This window comes from Amphibalanus amphitrite, unplaced genomic scaffold (assembly GCF_019059575.1).
Source record: "Amphibalanus amphitrite isolate SeventyFive unplaced genomic scaffold, NRLGWU_Aamphi_draft 000941F_arrow, whole genome shotgun sequence".
Classification (NCBI taxonomy): Eukaryota; Metazoa; Arthropoda; class Thecostraca; order Balanomorpha; family Balanidae; genus Amphibalanus; species Amphibalanus amphitrite.
This window is the reverse complement of record NW_024882435.1, coordinates 270,148-290,188: the sequence shown is the minus strand read 5'-3', so window position 1 is coordinate 290,188 and position 20,041 is coordinate 270,148. Positions and strand designations below refer to the sequence as shown.

The window sequence follows — 20,041 nt, the reverse complement described above, 5'->3', positions numbered from 1 at the left end:
TCAAAGCCAAATTTCTCTGATTTTAACGTTCTCCGACAACTTTTCTCACTGTTCATCAACATAACGGAGCTTAAACACTGCAAACAAAACATTCGATTACTCGTTAAGGCTCGGTCGCGAATACCTAATATTTCAGGTGCGAGCTCAAATCAATAAGAGGGTCAAAACGGTCAAATTTGACATTTTGTTTGTGTGGGAAGGTTGCAACTTCCACGGAATAAGCTTTGCAAAGGGCATGATGGCATTTTTAGCACGATCATCCAGCAAATTTGACCTGATGACCTGACCTAGCACTAGGTGACATGCGTCCGAAATTTTAAGGCGGTTGCAAAATTGTTGTTACAATTACGAAATCTTCCGCACCTGCGTGCAGCAGTTTTCCCTAAAACGTACAAACGGCAGACATCCATTATTCTATGCCACATAATAGGGGTTTGTTGATAACCGTTGACAAATATTTGAGCATCATCGTCTTTCTGACTTTCGGTCGCCGGCCGGGGTAACTTTTTCAAACATTCTCCACCCGTGTGACGTTCACAAATCTAAAAAAACAAAAGGATTCCGAACGACTTTATTTATTGATTTCTTGCTAGGGAAATGGAGAAACAGGAAGCCATTATCTTATTTCCAAGAAAAATAAGATAAAAAAGTAGAAAAAAAAGTAGAAGAAAATAATTAACGCGTAAAATACCTAAAATACCCAGATCTGGTTTCTGATAAGCTCGCAATTACGGTCGTTTAACATTTCAATAACATCATCAAGGCCCTTTGACTACAGGCTACATACAAACATCTTCGACATCTCCCCTCCTTCCCTCTCCCTCCAGCTAACTGGGCCTCTTCTATTCTCCAAACCCAGCCTTCCAGCCGCCGCCAACCGCTTTACGCCAATCCCGCCCACCCCACCTCACCTCGGCGGGTCCCGCGCGGGAGGCCGCGCCGCGCCGCGCCGCGACCGTCCACAGTTCGCCTCGCGCGCCGTGACTGTCCACACCTCTGACCATGTCGCTCCGCGTGCCGCTGCTCCTGTTGACCGTCTGTGTACCGGCTCTGTACGCCTTCCCCGATGGAGCTCCGGCCGAGGCGTGTCTCAGAAACATGGAGCCCAACCACAGCGGGGCCAAGAGCAGGAACCCGCTGGACTCTCCGTTCGCTGTGTTCCGACACACGTCGCCCGGAAGGGTCACAGGTGAGCTTCAGAAGGGTTGCAGCCTGCAGGTGAGCGTTATGACTTTGAGGGTCATAAGTGAGCGTGAAAAGGGTCACAGGTGAGCGTGAGACGGGTCACAGGTGAGCGTGACAAGGGTGACAGGTGAGCGTAAGAACGATTATGGGTTAGGTCACAACTGACCAATAAAACGCTGAAGCAGCAAACAAGGCTCAGATGTAGGCCAGGCCTACGACGTGGAAGAGGCGACAGCATCACATTGTACTGCTGATTCCCAGTCGCTGTATTTGAGTGAAAAAAAACATACACAACCATACCGCGATGTAATTGTCTGCTTTTACGTTTACTCGAGAAAAAAGAACGAGAAACTCGACGAAAAATGCGCATAAATCTCTAAGCATTTGCCATGTTTTGCCGAATTTGAAATTAATTAAATTAGTTTAATGCAAGGCTTGGCTAATGAGAGATTCATGAAAAGGGATAAGTAATGATCTAGTAAAAGGGCGCACCTTTCAATTGATTGTATTTGCCGTGAAAAAACAATGCTCCATGTAAATTTATAATCTATTTTACATCAATAATAGCATGCAGCTTTCTCGTTTTTTTAGGATTTCAGCATGATTTTAAAACACAGTTTCGCATATTTCCCATCCGGCACCAATAAAAAACATGAGATGATTTGTTTACTGGTGCACTATGGTTACAGTTTCTTATTGTTGGTACATTTCACGTACTTAACCCTCGCCCATGTAGGGGGGGGTTGGTGCAACCCCCCCTGAGGTTTTTCGGAAATAGTGCAAAAACGGCGGCGCGCAGCGCCGCCAAATTTTGGGTACCTTATGGGGCAAACCTTGCGCATCTTTTGATAAAAAAAAATTTCACCGGGTCATGTCAGGTCACGGAGTTATGACGTCACAAAGGGAACAGCCTCCGGCCGGATTTTCACAAACTGAGTGCCAACGCCCGAGGTTTCCTGCCGGTGGTACGGACATCGGTTGATGGATCGTGATGAAACTTCCCATGCATGTTGGGGCAAGTATTGGCTATCATATGGTATAAGAAACTTGACCGGGTCAGGTCAGGTCACGGAGCTATGACGTCACAAGAGGAACAGCGTCCGGTACTATTTTTGAAAAGCGCCCGAACCCTATTTTGCTAATTCTTGTCACCTCAATGGGAATATGCAGCAATATTAGCTTCTATAGGGAGCAAATGGACCTTCCAAATCCAAAAATACAATCAGATTTCAAAAATTTAAATTTGATTTTTCGAATTTCTGCCGCCGACTGTGACCTTGCCGACTTCCGGCGCTCCCAACGCGCCATTTTTAGAGCTAGGGAAACGAAATACATATCAAACGATAGAGAATTGATCAAGGAATACGATAGTGAAGGTTTCAAGTCGATATCTCCCACCGTTTTGCCGCAATCGCCGCGGAAAGTTGAAAAAAGTATATTTTTCCGAAAATTTGACCTTTGACCGGTCAAAAGTAGGTCAAATGTTGACCAAGGACCAAAAATATACCACAATCGCGAGATCTCGGCGAGAGCAATCCGTTGGTCTTTTCCGCTAAGCTCTACGACGCTCCGTTTTCAAACGCCAAGGGGGGGGTCGCACCAACCCCCCCCCCCCTGCATGGGCGAAGGTGGCAGATCGCCGTTTACGGGCGAGGGTTAATATTGCAAACGCTTGCTATTAATAAAATGCAAGCAAAAACCCTTAACCCATGCCGTGCTGGGGGGGGGGGTATTTTCACGCCCCCTCATGTTTTTGGCACACCTGTTTTTGCCTCTTTTCTGCACATGCTGTAAAAAGAAATTCAGACCCGGGTCGTTCAAGGTCAGGTCACCAGGTCACGTTAAGTGGCCTCATAAAAATTGATGCTTGCTGTAACTACACCGACCTGAACGATCGCTTTGAAACTTTCAGCGATTGATAATACTAGCAATATGTATAAATGTGTATCTCGGAATTCTGATATATGTGACCTAAGGTCAGGTCAATTTGTGATCTACATATAGCCTATACATTACCTATTTATATGACATATAGGTATAGGTCAATGGGAAAAATTGAAGTGCTTCTCTTTTGGACAAATGTTCTAAACACTCTCAAACATTGATTTATCGGTAAAAATGACACACTGAATCAGAAAATTGCACCCGTGACCCCTATGTTTGCCACTGAGGTCATCTCAGGTCACAAAAGGTCGCCATAAGTTATTTTACTATAACGTTTGATAGAGGCGCGCTAGAGCGGTGAAAACACGTCAGATGTGTTCAGCTCGACGATACGGATGGACTGACATGCAGCATGACCCTTTATGGTCAGGTCATGACCTTGACCTGAGGTCAAATTTTGAAATAACCCTTCAAGGTCAACTAATAGTTTATTCGACGCGTCTCAACCAGAAGAACACGATGCTGACAAAATTGATTTCGTGGCTCCCTTGAGTCAAAAAGATATTACCGAAAACATTTTCGTAAAAACGGCTATTTGTTAGTTTTTGCCATCTGGAGGCTAAACCGTTGACGTGAGGTCAAATCTGAGGACATCAATCAGAAAGGTCTGTAAAAGAGCTATCGAATGCGCTTTTCCACGGCGCTGTAGCTCTATTGGTTCCCGAGCTATGCGTCGGGTGTTTCGAAAACTGTTGAAATAGACAAAACTTGACCTATGACTTCTGGTGACCTCACCTTTGATCTGACCTAAAAATGACCGAAGTATTTCCGTCGCTATTTTTTACGCTTTTTCGAATACCTCTTACCGCATATCTTTACGTGGCTCAGGGGTCGAGTTAGACGGGGGAGTTGGTGTAAGCACAAAATAGCTGTTTTCCTCCATGATCCCTACAATGATGTGCAAAGTATTTTGTTCTCCAGGCAATACCTTCGTCATTAGTAAAAACTCTCGGCCATAAATGTCACGCCTATGCCTAGTTGTTTGCACCAAAACTCGTTCCGATAAGCTGGTTAAGCCACATAAACTGACAGCAAACGGCGGGGAGAATCCTTGCCCAACCAGACACTTCTGCGTCTTCACGGTGGTGTAAACCACAAACTTCGTCTCCAAAGGTTCGCCCAACACCATAAAGCCATGACATCCAGTCATGACTTTCACCAGTTTGTACCAGTTCCCCCGTTCACACATGTGTGCATATGATCAATATGATCACCAGTTTGCCTTCAAAATTCCTTTGGCTTTGCAAGCTGCAAACTCAAAACAAATGTCAGTGACCTGTATCAAAGAAAATACCCGTGACTTGTAGAAGTGGTATTTTGGCGATCTGCCGCAATGGCCTGAAAGCCATCTCTAGGTATGTCTGTATTTCGGTACTTCTTTCATGGAAGAAGTGCGCAGTTGTAACAATTAGCACGCCTTTGTACTACAGCGGACTCCTATAGAGCAGCCGGATGTCGGAGGCGATAATAAAAGGTGTTACACGTGTCAGTTAGTGCCATTTGCAACGATTCCAGGAGCTGAGGAGCGACCAGCATGGTCAGTGTGTTGCGCCAAGCCCAATGCGTGTCCTCTCAGCCGACTTCCTGTCTTTACGAGTGTCTGTGTCAAGGTCAAGGATTAGGAGCGGTCGGCGTTTATTTAGAGCTTTTTTATGCGATATCATAAAAGTGGCTCATTCTGATTCATCATATTTCAATTTGCACGCGCAACGTAACCACTCAGTCTCGGCCGCGAGCTGTCAATGCGTGAGGAATCTCGGCCTGATGAAGGGATGCCACTACTCAGTACCTACCGGGTATCAGGATTAGTAAAGTAATCTTGCTGGGTGCCAGGATTACCAGTATTTGTTGAGAGAGATTTTGTGTATACCTTTTCTTAACCCGCGCATGACTGGGGTATTTTCCATAACGCGAGTGACTGAGAGGGGCATCTACAGAGCCCCCCCCCCCCCTCCGGAACTATCTCCGAAACTACAGGGCTGATCGTCAAAATTCAAACGGCGTCTGATAGCCCTGGAAAAACTGTCGAGCGAAACTTATTGTCATTGACTTCGAGGTCACCGATGACGTCGCACGTCAGATCCAAACAAAAATTATCACATTTTTGCTTGTATGTACACAATTTAGGCTCGGACCGCCGGATGACAAGTCCGATCAGGCTCATTTTTACTTTACACACTCCTTGATATATGCCTTATATACCTGAGGGTACCTACCAAACTTTTACTTCGAATTTTTTTCAGGTCAAGGCCAGGTCATATTAGGTCACGAAAATTGTATATCATGTATCGGCCACGTGACGCATGTTTTATGGTCCATCTTGCTCGTAGATTTCGAAGATAATGCTGTCTGTGTCATTTGAGGTCATTTTCAGCTGAATTTACCAGAGGTCAGATCACTTTCAGGTCAGAAAAGGTCAAATTTTGAAAATGAAAGTTTGCAACAAAAAAGGTGCCTATCAGATGCACTTTGAGCTCAGGAACACGATGGTGCCATTTACGAGTATATTGCTGTGCGATGCCAAAAACGTACTGAAAATGGTTTTTAAAACTATGTAGGTATGTAAATAAATCTAGACTATAATGCAAATTGCAAATAACTTGGCTATTTTTGGAGATATTGAGCTAAAACTTGCTAGAAAAGTTTATCAGTATGTGTTCTATCACATACATTCCGGTTTTTGAGAAAAATCAATAACTGTTTGAAAAAAAATTAAAACATATTTTCTGTAATTGTAAATACATTTTTTTTCAAAATTTTCAAAATTTTCGAAAATTCGAGATAGCAGTTTGACAGCTACGTGTATTTGAAGTGCACTCATGCAAAGAAATTGGATTCTATCTTTAATTAAAACTGAGCTCTTGAAAGCGTTTGCCGTAATTCAATATTTGGCATCAAAATTGGCCGACATGACGCCACTCTGACGTCATTTTCGGCCAAACTATAGCAGCTAAAAGGTTGCACTTGTAACACAAGGTGTCAAATTAATGCTGCTGAAGGTAACGCAAGTTTCGTGCTGATCCATCAAACGGCTTAGAAGCTATTGCCGAAAAAATGGGAGGGGTTCTGTAGAGCAGCCCCCCCCCCCCCCAGTCATGCGCGGGTTAATATCTGCGAACTTAATTGGGAGTTATCAGGGCCGGAACTAGCCGAACACCTGATAAGTTTGGTTGAATATAACGGTATCGCATGGGATAAAAAAGTGTAGAACGCAAAGGCGAACAACGTTCATGTACCGAGATTAAGCTTACTTAATCATCCTTGCACACTCAATCAGAATCAGCACTGAAATTGCTGAATCCATGACACACGAGAGTTATCGTCCTCTAAATCTATGCTGTAACTCATGGTTTCAGGCAGTTTCCTGAAAAAATAGCATTGCTGATGCTCTTTGTGATGTTACACCGCAAGATCAGAGATCTAGATAAGATACGAGTATAATTAGAGACCCAGCAACGTTAGGACGAGGTTGCCTCAGACACAAGGTCAACTATTGCTCGTAAGGACGCTGGGGGCACTGCAGTGACAGGCAACGGGATATCCAAAACCGAAAACCAAGGTCAGCTTCTGCCTGCGGCAATACTGCGAGGCTGCAATGACAGTGATATTGTCGTGACGCCTCAGTGACGAGCAGGAATCTCTCGAGTCAACCACCGCTCGAATATCTCCCTCGGCAAGGCCACCAATCCGCAATCGTCGGCAGGAACATGAACTACGAGACGATGTGTCCGCCGGCTTCCAGTGCAGAGGGTGGGTTCGCCGGTGTAATCTCGAGGCCGACACGGGGCGTCATGATGACTATAAGCCACCGTAACACGGCGTTGGTGGCGCGCCAATGCCGTCACAGAATTACGTGACGAATGTGGCGGCCGAGATTGTTTTCCTCGTCGCGACGGTGCAGTGCTGAGCTGGGAAACAAATCATATGTCGGATTTTACGTCTATTCCAGCGCTTGTGTAACAAATTCCTATTATGTCATGTCGCGCTTTTTTAGGAGTATCTTACATCTTTTGTGCTGATTGCAGATGGCCCTTGGTATTGGCCATCTAGCTCGTCAGTGTGGAGACAAGTGGTGACAGCGAACCCTCGTCAAAAAGGCAGCGATCGGCTAATGAGACCCATTGAGTGACGTCTATTGCTTGTGCGATCTCCGGTCTCCGGATGACATAACCAGTCGCTGGATGAATGCCCGCTTGTTTTAGCTTGTCTTAGCTTGCCTTAGCTTGTCTGCAGCTCCTCCGCAGAATAAATAAGTAACCGTAACTCGTAAGACTTGATGTTATCGTTATTCGTTTTAGTGGTAGTTTGCTCGTTTTCTTCTACATAGGTAGGAGTATGGTAGAAGAGAGAAAACAATAACAGCCATAAATCATTCTTCATTTTTGAAAGGTGGAAACACCCAAAAGGCAATAGCATAAAAATATAGTTTCGAATTACTCACACACAGGCGCCGATATTCGGGAATCCTGAATAGGTACTGTTCTGCATATCACGATTGAGAAATACAATGGAATAGTCATAACACAACTGAGAAACACAGTTGAATACCTAGTTGTAGGTCAGTGACGCCATGGGTTCAGGTAGCTTCAAAACCTTGGACTTATGCGCATCGCATCACTCAAAATGCAATGATGTTCAGCGCGCTTCCTAGAAATTGTCATTTTATGCGATTATGGATTTGATTAAAGGGACTATCCCACCTTTAACATGGGGTTTGAGTTGAGATAGCCAAGTTTGCGGCGAGGTTCAGAAACCACTATCTATCTAGGTTGCAACCCCCTCGGCCTCTTGGTGATGAAGAAATTCGTTCCCTTCATTTGAAAATGGGCCTTGTACAAGGCCCTATCTTCAACATGGAGCGACCGTTAGTGTGACGTCACCTCGTTTAGTCATTCTGATTTAAATGGGTTTGTTCGTTGAAAAATCGCTTAAAACTTGGTCTGAACTTTGTTGTGGTGCCTACAGAGTAAAAAGAATCAGCTTTATGACAGTAATGTGGCCTGGGGAAGGATGTAATTTTGGGCTGTGACGTCACATATTTGAAAGTTTGTGCTTGGAATATGGGAAGCCTAAGATGTTTAATGAAAAATAAATGCCAGAACCGTGTTCCTGGTCATCCAATCTATAAAGTCGGGCACAATTTAACTGGTTTTAACAACATTTTAGAAGGTGGGATAGTCCCTTTAACATATACGGAAAAATTCATTCGGTCTGGAAACCGTTAAGCATAAGATAGTGACTTAATATCTGCTGTTACAGATGCATTTTGACAAACATAATTCGTGAATTCCTTTCAACATCTGATAATCATTCAGCAAGTAACCTTGATTTCTTTTTATTTTTGTGCGTTTCCAAGTAGCCAACAATCGATAGAAGTTGAGGTAAACATTGACCGGACAACACTAAACACATCACGGGCGTTCCACACAACGGGCGCGTCATGTAACGCATGACCGTCGGTCATTTTTCAGCTCCTTTCATTGCCAGCACTCTGTCTTCGCCAGCACGCGTGCATTGTTTGACCGCGCAGCTTTTGGGGGCTACCTGTGGTTATACGTCAGGAGCGGTAGGAGGCATGGGGGTGGGGGGGGGGAGGTACAATGTCGGCGACCGCATTCCAGGCTAGGCTAGTCACGTGTGTTGTAGTGACGGTGTGTAGGTAGGATGTAAACTAACGGCGTGGTAACGCTGTAACGGCCGGTATAGTGACGCTATAGTGACGCACTGATATTGTTCTATACTCTGCGGATGCTGACCAACAGCGCTGGAATAGCAGTATCAGGCCGCCTTGGCAAAAATAGTGGGCAGCAGCGATCGTCCTCCCCTCCCTCTATCTCCCCCATGGCCACACCTGCCCGTTGACTGTTGAATCCATCGAGACCAGGTGCTACCGTGATTTACTTTAGTAATGGCCACTAGCCGACCGTTCTCCAGTCTACTGCGGGCTAAATTAGAGAATAAAAGCACTCGTCCGGCGTCCCTTGCCATAGGCACCCCACACCGGCACACACCGAGCCTATTAGGTACTTACAACCTCAGCCAGAGATCAAATAACAAAATGGCAGATCATAGCTGTTGATACGCTTCTTACCGGAAGTGCTGTCATTGCAACATTACGGATGGTCTATGAGTTTGAACTTCCTCTTTAACAGTCAAATGCGCAGTGATCGCCCTAATTCTGAATTACGACTTGAAATATTTGCGTAACGCGCCAGCAAATTCACACCTACCTAAACAGATAATAACTGCGGAAGATAAAGTTATCAATTGCAAAAGTCGAGCACAGCTTATTGCTGCTGCGATTCGACGAATGTGATTGATATCAAAGTTATGATAAGCTCATCGATGCCAGCGAAAATCGAACACTGTCCACTAACTTTAAGAACAGAACGACGTCCAGAATGAACCGGTTCAGTTTCCTTGAGAAAGTCATCGGCTATGGAATCTTCCCCAAAATAGCCACGTGTGCGGAAGAACAAGCTTTTATGAAACGCTGATTATCACACGTAAAAGCTTCGTCATTGTTGACAAGAATCATTGCAGAGCAGTAGGCATGTCTCCTACCGTAGCCATTGTTCATCACAATGGACTAAAATGAGGAAGGCATTCATCATGATGTCAGTCGTGGGAATTTCCTTATGTTGATAAATTACGGAGGAAGCATTCGTAATCGTTATCTGTAATTTTCATGTCAGAACATAGTCTATAGCATTGCCTAGAGCTAAATGAGTGAGCAATCAGTGCACCATTTCCTGTGCACAGATCGAGAGTGGGTTGATCTTTTTGGCAAAATAGAAAAAATAAAAGAGAGCAGAATGTGGATATTTCGGTGAACACTGCTATATTCCTTCATTTCCAATGCACTGAATGTAAGGAAGTCATAGACTAAAAAGACAGACACAATCTTTAAATATAAGCTTACAATTCGAAAACAGCATACCTACACTATATCTACAAAACATAAGTCTTCTCTTATAATGAAAAATGTCACTTTATGTCGACCTATTCACGAATTCAGCGTTTCACTTTACTGTCGACAGTCACCCATGAGCCAAGCTCGACCTAGCCGCCCATAACGAGCCAAACCCTAAATAATGAATGCCGGGTCTCCACCGGGACCGGCGGGCGGAGAAGACGGCACGTTTCGGCCATGTCGTGCCCATCTGTCCAGGTTAGAGTCGGACTTCCACGTGGATCGTGCGGGCGGCCGTGACCTGTCGCTAGTGACCCGTGTGGGAGCGGTGCAACGTTCATGGCCGCGGCATGCAGCGCAGCAAGGTCGGCTCTACTGAGATCGATAGTGGGATCACAGCCGGCGGACATCTCAGAGCGGGATACGGCGGAACAGGGCGGAATGGCCGCGGAATAGCCGGACAGCGGGCGGAATGGCCGGACAGCGGCCCGCCGACACGTCCCTCTCACATGTCTCGCTCCGTTAATTCCGGATGTGGGTCCGGCCGGATTCCTCGAGGGCCGCAGAGTTAATCTGTCTCCATTGCCAGCCATGTGTGCATTTTCCCTGGTCTGTGTGTGACGCGGGAATTAGCACTGGGGAGCGTGGGTGAGCTGGAGCACAATGAAAGGTCAGACCATGGGCTATGAACGCTGCACGCGTGGGTACTGAGAGCAGGATTATACGATTAACAGCTCAGAGATAGTGCAGTTTAGGAGACAAAGCATTGTTGAAGATATGCGCGAGGGATATAAATAATAAAATGCGTGGGTAACACAGCACTGCACACGTTTAACATAGGTTTCGTGCAGAATTAAAGCATAAGCGTCAAATCATGTATCATAGACTACTTTATATTTTACACTGTGTTTGTAATACAGAAGTTTATGAACCTGGCTTATACGATATCAATACAAGGCTGAAAAGATTAGGTACAGCAGTTTTTGCTGCTTGTTTTGCGCTCATCCTTTATAAAACGGCGGCTAAAAGGGCAACAACTCCACTGCTTTAAGGTACTTGAGCTACCAAGCGAGATCAAAAGCGAACGTGTATCGGTATATTGCATCGGGAAGCTTTTGATGTCACCATGCCTTTCGCCTCAAGTGCACAGCTAGGGCAGGCTTACAGACAAAAAGCAAACGGGGATCATATGTATGTACCTTGAGCGTTCATAATGGCGATGCGTAACAAAACAGTTAACCCAAAACTGCCAGAAGCATGAAAATAAACCACAAACCGCACATCAAGACGATATTAAATAAAGTTACCCCATTTGATCATGGCGCTACTGTTAGTCTTGCTGTTATTCAAAACGATTTCTTCCCCGATCTAACCTGGCGGAGAGGCAACGTTTCCATTGTGGGTGATGTAGTGTTTCCTGTTGCATTTTCCTATGTTATAAGTTATAACCGCCTTCACTTTTAAAAACAAGTAATACCTGCAAAGTGCAAACTTACCCAGAGCTAGGCAATAACTGTACTAAATGGAACTGCAATGCTTACTGAGTTATGTAGTGACCAAACCCGCTTCCTGAAGCTTGATGAGAGGAGCTTTCTACCGCATCTACATATTGATGGGGTGACGGTCGCTTCCGCCGTGTCTGCTCGTCCATGACGATTACGTTTTACGCCTCTCTACTGCAGTGACCAAAACTGACCAAACCGTCTTCCGTCTCTCCCTGCAATATTGCTGACCCCCCCCCCCTCTCTCTCTCTCTCTCTCTCTCTCTCTCTCTCTCTCTCTCTCTCTCTCTCTCTCCCCTAATGTCGCTGACCACTGTCTCTCTTTTCACAGTAACCATCCGCTCTCTGACCGGCAACGCCTACATGAAGGGCTTCATGGTGCAGGCTCGTGACCCGCTGACTGGTAAGGCGGCGCGTGGTCAGGGCGCCTGGCTGCCCATCGCCAACGTCAAGGGCCTACCCGAGTGTGCGGCGGTGACCCATGCTGACCGAGGTCAGAAGACGGAGGCGGCGGTCACTTGGGAGGGACGCACCGACCTGGCCTTCTAGTGAGTACAGTCGCGGAGGAGGCAGGTGGGCGGTGGGCAGGGCGCTGGGTGGATAGGTGGGTGGTTAGACGACAGATGTGAAACTGGGAGGGGCTATTGAGTCACCGAGTTTATACATCTGAGGGTTTGGGTCATTGATTAGGTGAGGAGGGTTAGGGACGTTTTTTGGGGTGAGCATAATAAGTTATCTGGGCATGGGACTTTTGTACATACATATGCGGATTGGGGAATGCAAGTATCGCTCTACTGGGCGCTCTACGAGTCAGCCGTCATCAGCCTTCTGAGGGAGTACCTACTCTTACAAAAGTTGGGGCATAGATAAATTTATCCTGACCGTCGTCAATCTTTTTAAAAGCTGACATGTCACCTCGGAAGTTTGTGATTTCCCTCGCATGCCTGCTGTTATACAATATACAGGTCATGTTTTTTATTTTGTTTCCTTATTATTTTTCTCACTTGTTTCATTTATCTTCGTACAGATTCTAACGGAACCACTAATGAGTTAAGTTAAGCTCTCGCACCATCTAAGCGAGCACACGCTGCGATAAATGTGTATCTGTGAGCCTGACCCTGGTTCATGCTGTGCCCCGTATCGCCGCAGACCATGCCGTTACCGACTGATGTAATAATTCCGCGTCATTGGCCGAGATGGGACGTCTGTCTAGTGTCTGGGAAGTTTGGAAGTCTGAGTGCAAAGTTTCCGTGGCTGGCTGATGCGCCTACGGGGCTCGGGTGCGGTTTCTGTACGCTGAGGAATGTACTTACTGTAACTGGGTGTGCAATCGATGAGGGTCAAGGGCTCACGGTCCACTAGACTGCAATAACGGTGGACATTCTAGAAGACTGTATGACACTGACTGTAGGTAATCGTCAAAAATGTGAAGGCGACTTACGTGGAGTCAACTGGTATCACTATTAATTGGAACACGATGTGTCAATATTTTGTCTTGTGTTTTTTTTTTTGTCACTCTCATTATTGCGGCAAATCAAGAAACTTTTAACACATTCTTTAAATGCAACTGATCAGGCAGCACTCAGCACTTCTTGAAATAATTCACAACTATGTAACATTGCAATTTACATCATCATCATCCAATTGCAGAAGAGCACAGGTAACATAGTGATTTTTCAGCCTCCAAGAATCCCTACACATGCTTGACTTCTTTTAAGCCCTCAGCATTAACACATTTCATAAGCGATAAGGCAATTTATAAAAACAAAATTCGCTTTTACTTCATCGGTGCTTCGACACCGTCACTTTATTGCATAGAGCTAATGATTTTATACCACAATTAGTTGTTAGTTAGTAGTTTAGAGATTTTATTTAATCATTCTTATAAACTATTACTGTTCTGTCATTTCGCCGACGTCTGCACTTTGCGACCAACATCCAATCCTTTAAGTAGCTATTGCAGCGAAGTTATGAGAAAAAGTGTTATAGCTTCGAGCGCGTTGCATCACATGAATAACGAATATTTGCTTTTCTCATGCGCACTGCTACTTAGACTAACGAACATTTCTTGTATTGATCCTCGCTCTGGTTTTCCATACGTGTGCAGTGTTTCCGGGCAATAAATGTCCGATGGCTCGGCTCTGATAAACGTATTGCGGTTGTGAACTGTTTCGCGCCCAAACAATAACAACAGTAATGGTCAACTATGCCTACGTCCAGACTGTCTACACGCGCCCCGGACGATGGGCTCAGATGCGAACGAATTTCCTGGCCCGAGTGGATCAAACACCCAACGGAATGGGATCTGATTCTTTCCCTTATTATAGCCAAGACCGTGATCTCCTGTATCCGAGTGTAAATCCTCAGCGAGCATCCGTCACTTGCACGCCACAACCAGTCTTATCCAATCGCCCAGCAGCCCGTCACAACATCGTCAGCATCACCTTCTAACTAAAAACGCCTTCCAACTGTTTTTGAGCTGCCTCTCGACATTGTATCGGCCCCAGCACGGCACCTTGCAGCACACCTGGCAGGACCGGGCCGACAGACGGCACAAGGCGCCGTCGTCGTGTTTGCTAGTCTCCATGGCGTTTGACCGCCATAGAAGTTGTCGGCATTGATTCCACCAGCGACCGGGCCCTCCCCGCCCCCTGCAATCTGCACCCTCGAGCCCCGGCCGCTGCAACACTGCACGGCCCAGGTCGTTACACCTCAAAACGTGCACTGCTAGATTCATAGGGCAGACAGACGGAACGAGGATCGGTCAATAAATGTGATGGTCAATGAATAAGAACGATACGATGAATCAGGTCTCAACTTACACGCATAATTGCTATGCACAAACCGATTGGTTGTCGTGGAAACAATTGTCAGTGACCCAAAAAGCATGTGCTGACTGCAGTAAAAAATAAAGTCATTCCTTTTCTCAAAAACTTTGTGCGTGTCTCCTCGACTGCTAAGATCAGCATTTGAGCAGCCGTTCGACCGATGTGACCTGACCTGATTGGGATACTGTCGGCTGACCTGACCTGGCTGTCAGCTGATCTGACCTGTGGTGACGGCTGACAGCTGTCAGCTGAGCTGACCTGTGCTGACCCTCCCCACAGCGTCACCATCGTCGAGTCGTACTCGTCCTTCTGGGCAAACGTCGAGGCGCTGGAGCAGGGCGGCCTGAGCGGACCGAGTGGCCTCGGCAGCGGTCCCAGCGGCTTCGGCAGCGGCCCCGGTCCCCACCTGGGCGGCCTCCCCAGCGGGCCCAGCGGCCCCGGACCCCTCGCCAGGGTGCCCCCGAGCGGCCTCAGTGCCCTCTCGGCCGGACCCTCGGGCGTCAGCGGCTTCGGCAACTCCTTCCATCCGGTGAGTGTCACCGCTGATCCAGTGACGTCACCTCTGATCCAGTGACGTCAGAGTCGACCCGCCCCTGCCGCGCCCCTGATCGGTGGGATTTTCCCGGTGCTCTGTCACTTTCCCGTTGTGTGCGCGGCGCCCCCGGGGAGGAGATATTTTATCTATCACGATAATCGGAAGGCCAAGAGTCCCTATGCTACAGGATTGGGTCTTTGGTTTTCCTTATACAGAACTAGAACCGGTATCAGCTGAAATTCGATCGAAGATTGACGGAGCAAATTATAATCTATGAGGGTCAATGTTTGCATGCTATTAGGTATGAATGCCATTTATAAAACGTTGCTATTTACAAACACTCGAAACCATTCTGGTTCTTAGCGATTTGCTTTATAATAGGTATTCTGAGATGATCGCATACGAAATGCAATGACACCTTTTCTAACAGCACACGATAATCAATTACGATATATGCTACAAAACACCGTATTCCAATACCCGTGGACGTCATCCTCCCGTCCATTTTGCATCGCAGGACTAGGAACTGCTCTTGACCGGTGTTTTCTTTTTTCCTTGAATGACGCCGACACCTCACAGTTTATGTTTTCATTTTCAGTTCGCTGGAAAGAAGAAGTAAATCTGAAAAGCTGAAGATGAAGATTCCTCTGGAGGAAAGGAAACCTCATGCTAAAATTTATAGCCAGGACCACTAAGGCACTTTCGCGGGCTAAATATCGTTACAGAGGCAATGTGTTGGTTACAGGAGCACTTTGGCGTGGATGCATAGAAGTGCATTAAATAAATGTGTTTTTAAAAGGAAGGCATCTAGACTCAGAGGGAGCAATGTAACTGCATGACATGTGTATAAGTATGAAGGACAGAAGGAATGAGGAGCTATCACCAAATAATCACGTTGTACGATGTAACGCCTGAGTGAATGCAACCAGTCACTATTCATTGGTTGAACTGAAGTGCGCCATCTGCAGTGTGTCGAATGTTGTCTTGTCAGTGCCCGGACATGAAAAGCTGAAATGTGTAGGTGTACAATACAGAACGAAGTAACACTTCATGATGTTTCATCTTCGCAGGTGCTGACTCGTGAGTTACAGTTCGCCTAAAACTTTTCCCGGACAAGGCCCACATAAGCGTGTATCAAATGACCTCTAATGGCTTGTAAAATTAATCACCTGTCATAAAATATTAACGCAAGCGGCATTTAACTGCTGACAAGCACTTGGTTACACCCGAGTTCCGACATCAAACCCATTACCTAAGTTTTCGCCTTCTCACGGTTGGTACTTGACGCAAACAAATTAGTTGGCGAAATTAATTCAATTTGAATATGCTAGTATTTAACCCGCGCCCCGTAGGGGGGCCGAAACGGCCCCCCCCCCTGTCCTTTTCGGTCGATATCTCCTAAACGGCTGGAGATATCGCCACCAAACTTTCAGGACCCCTCCGGGCATCAATTTTACACATTGTGACCAAAAATTTTTTTCCAGAGGCTATGATAGGTTGGCCACAAATGACGTCAGAGTGACGTCATGTTCTGTCATTTTCGACCGAAAACAGACCTTCGCGAGAAGACCTGTCAGGTCTACAGCTTTGAAGATACAGAAAAATGATCAAGACATAAAAGGTGTAGAATTGACAGGGCTACAAATTGCTATCTCGAATTTTTGAAATTTTTGAGTTTTGACCCCCAAAAATCAAAAAAACATTTTTTTGGATATATTCGCCAAAAAATCCAAAAAGTTTTTTGAGTTTCGAAAAAACGGAATATATGTGATAGTGCCTAACGTCTTCTATCTACATACCAAATTTCAGATCGATACCTTGTTTTTTTAGCCAAGTTATAGCGAAAAAACTGTTCAAAAATGATGACGTCAAATTTTCAAACTCAATTTTTGGCAATTCTGGAACTCGTAGAGCAAAACGAAGCCCACCATTAGACTCCCCGTGACGAGTTGCATCGAATCGATACCCATTTTATGCAAAAATATCAACTTTGAAATTTGACCTAATTTGACCTGACCTTGACCTGACCTTCACAAAAACGTGACCTAGGCTGGCCCCAAAGGCTGCCTAACCCACATAATCGCATTTGTCATGTAAAATGGACCATAAAACATGTATCACACGACACATTCATATTGTGACCCCCGGTGACCTGACCTCGCTGTGACCTGACCTGGTATCAGTGACCCCAGATAGCAAAGTATGTGTTTGACGAACAATGTACTATCGATGGTTTTCAATAAATTACCAATTTACTCGCTTTCACAGCACATTTCTTGAATTGCCTGTGAACAGTAAAAATCTGACCTTTGACCTGACCTGTGACGTCATCGGTTTGACCTAGGTCAATGAAATTTGGTCACAAGGTAGTTCCTGGGTGGGGCTATCGAACGCCGTTTGAATTTTGAAAATCGGCCGGTAACTTTCCGAGATCTTAGGGGGGGGCCGAAACGACCCCCCCCCCCCTACGGGTGGTAGGGTCCGCCGGTAGCCCTACGGGGCGCGGGTTAACATTGTGAATATTGTGGAATGACCTAATGTCACATACTCTGCATGTTTCAGGATTTAGGAACATGGGATTGGGAATGTCTCCCTACATGCAAACGTTTAGAGAATCGAAGTGGTTTGCAAAGATTGCCTAAATGAGAAGAGGCATCCATTTGTTTCATTAGAAGGTATAATCCACTAGTTAATCCATCCTTAGCCCACCAAGGTCTTTAAGTTCTGTCGTAAACGCAAGTGCATTTCCCGTTGGTTTAGCCACATCCAGCCTTACTTTCTGTTCGACTGTATAGCATCCTATTACTTCCGGGAAATGGTGTTAAGTGATCCCTCAACGTAACGAATACCGATGCAAAGTAGAAAGTATTTAATAATTAGGTCCATGAAAACTGTACAGTGTATATTATATATTAAACTGCGAGTAGGAATAACAATTTTTTATACGTCGAGCCGATAAGCGAGACGTTTAAAATATTTTTCTTCCTAAGAGCGGTTTATAAAAAAACAAGCTAAATATAAAAAATAAATATAAAAAATAAACCGCTTTATAATAATTTTCACTACGTTTCCATGACACGTCTAAATCGATTTAGCGAAATTTCACGTGCGTTTTTCTCGGAAACTATTTACCTTATGCAAAAATGATCGTATATAAGGTTTTAGCTAGCACCTAATCCTATATTTACATTTTTACATTATGCCTAAATGCTATGATGGAGCAAATCCATTTTTCAAAATCGGCCTAACTTGTGCCATGGAAACGTAGCCATTATCCCGTACTGTCGATATCTTAGGGCGCTTAAAGGTAAAAAATATATTTTAATAAAAAATACGACATATGTATTTCAGACTAGACTATATATAATGTCTACTAGACGTTTAACAGTTTATTAATCGTCTAGACGTTTAACAAATCAGTTAAACATCATCTGATAATTTTCTTTCTTTGCACGTGAAGCAACGGTAAACGGTGCGGGATAAACCCAAATTATCCCGCACCGTAGCAGTGTTCATACAATTGTTTCACGTGCAAAAAGAGAAAATTATCAGATGTTGATTAACTCGTTTAACTGACTTGTTAAACGTCTAGACGATTAACCCTTGCGATTAATAAACTGTTAAACGTCTAGTGGACGCTTCGTCTAGTCTGAAATATGCCGTATTTTTTACACAAAATGTATTATTTACCTTTAAGCGCCCGAAAGATATCAGCGGTACGGGGTAAACATAAAACCGCTCGTAGATAGAACAATATTTTAAACGTCTCGCTTATCGGCCCGACTTTTAAAAGATTTGTTCTACCTACTCGCGGTTTAATATAGGGGAAGGTGGGGTAAGACGGACCAGCTAAGGTTTGAGGCCGCATATCTTGCTACACTGCTCTCGTAATTCATATTATTTATAGTCTTCGGAATGCTCAATCCTTCCTCTGTTGATATGTGTAAAGACTAAATTTCAAATTAAAGACATCTAGGTGGTGGATGCTCTTAAAGAGGGACATGTCAAAAACTCAGACAAGAAAAAACGTGGGGTAAGACGGACCACCCAGCAGTGCCTGCTATCCGTTCATGTGTGTTACACTTCTGCTCTGTACTCTTGTAAGAAAAAGTAACCAGAATGGTAAAATAACAAAATGAGCCTTTATTCTTTACTCATGTGTGATGGAAGTGCAGCTAAAAGCTGAGAACATGTGTGTTGATTGTCGTTTGGCATGAATGCATGCTAACTGAACACTTGCATGCATGGCTCACAATTCACATGCAACAAAGACTCCTTCCTGAAAAATTTGCTTACGTAAGCTTGTGTCAATGTTTTGGGAAAGAACTTTCCATATGCAGGGTACAATGGACCACCACAGGGCAAGATGGAACACAGTGGTCCGTCTTGCCCCAAATCTAAATTCTGTCATTATCATGACGTATATGTCAAATAGCCCAACATTGCAAAACCTTGCCTTTCCTTAAGTGTGACTACCTATAACTAAGTTTATAACTTTGTTCTACACAGTTAAGTGCAAAATAGAAACTAATCATGCCAGAAAGGCGCCGTAATTGAATCACCCGTAGACCTCTTATATTAGATCGGTTTGACGAAAAACAACATTTTTCTCAATAACTCAAAAGCTATGCATCCTAGCAGCATGAGCTCAAGGTGGCCATTGTTACGAAGGAAAACAAACATAGTGAGTGCATAAAGCAGTAGATACTAGCAGCGGTTCAGCCGGGAGGGCTGGTGGTCCGTCTTGCCCCGCTGGGCCGTCTTACCCCACCTTCCCCTATAATAATCGTTCCGCAAGGTGCACTCAGCGCAAAACTCTCTACCTTGCTGTCTGCTGTACATCTGATAAAGTAATCATTTCTATGGAACTGCCGCTTCCTGGAAGCGCGACCATAAAGTCACCGGCCCCGGCTCGGTCTGACCCCCGTGCCTATATGACCGTTCACACATAAAGTGCTCCCATTTAACCTTTGCGGGTGTCAGCTGTCTGGTCGATGGGCGCCCAGGCGTGGCAGGTCGGGTGGTTACACGCGACACTTAGCTGACGAGGGTCATGTGTCATTTCCTCGCCTTCCTTTGATTGAAAGGAAAATTAATTATTCCGTAATCCGTCCCGTACACGCGCTTTTGCAGT

The 20,041-nt window shown here is 45.2% G+C and overlaps 1 protein-coding gene across 1 annotated transcript; it reads left to right on the top strand.

The window, feature by feature from the left end:
- The first annotated feature begins 928 nt into the window (after positions 1-928).
- Positions 929-15,956, top strand: LOC122368347 (putative defense protein 2). The gene is made up of 4 exons (XM_043342198.1): positions 929-1,189; positions 11,876-12,092; positions 14,652-14,901; positions 15,506-15,956. The coding sequence occupies exons 1-4, from the start codon at positions 1,003-1,005 to the stop codon at positions 15,524-15,526; spliced, it is 675 nt and encodes a 224-aa protein (XP_043198133.1). The 5' UTR covers positions 929-1,002; the 3' UTR covers positions 15,527-15,956.
- The last annotated feature ends 4,085 nt before the right edge of the window (positions 15,957-20,041 follow it).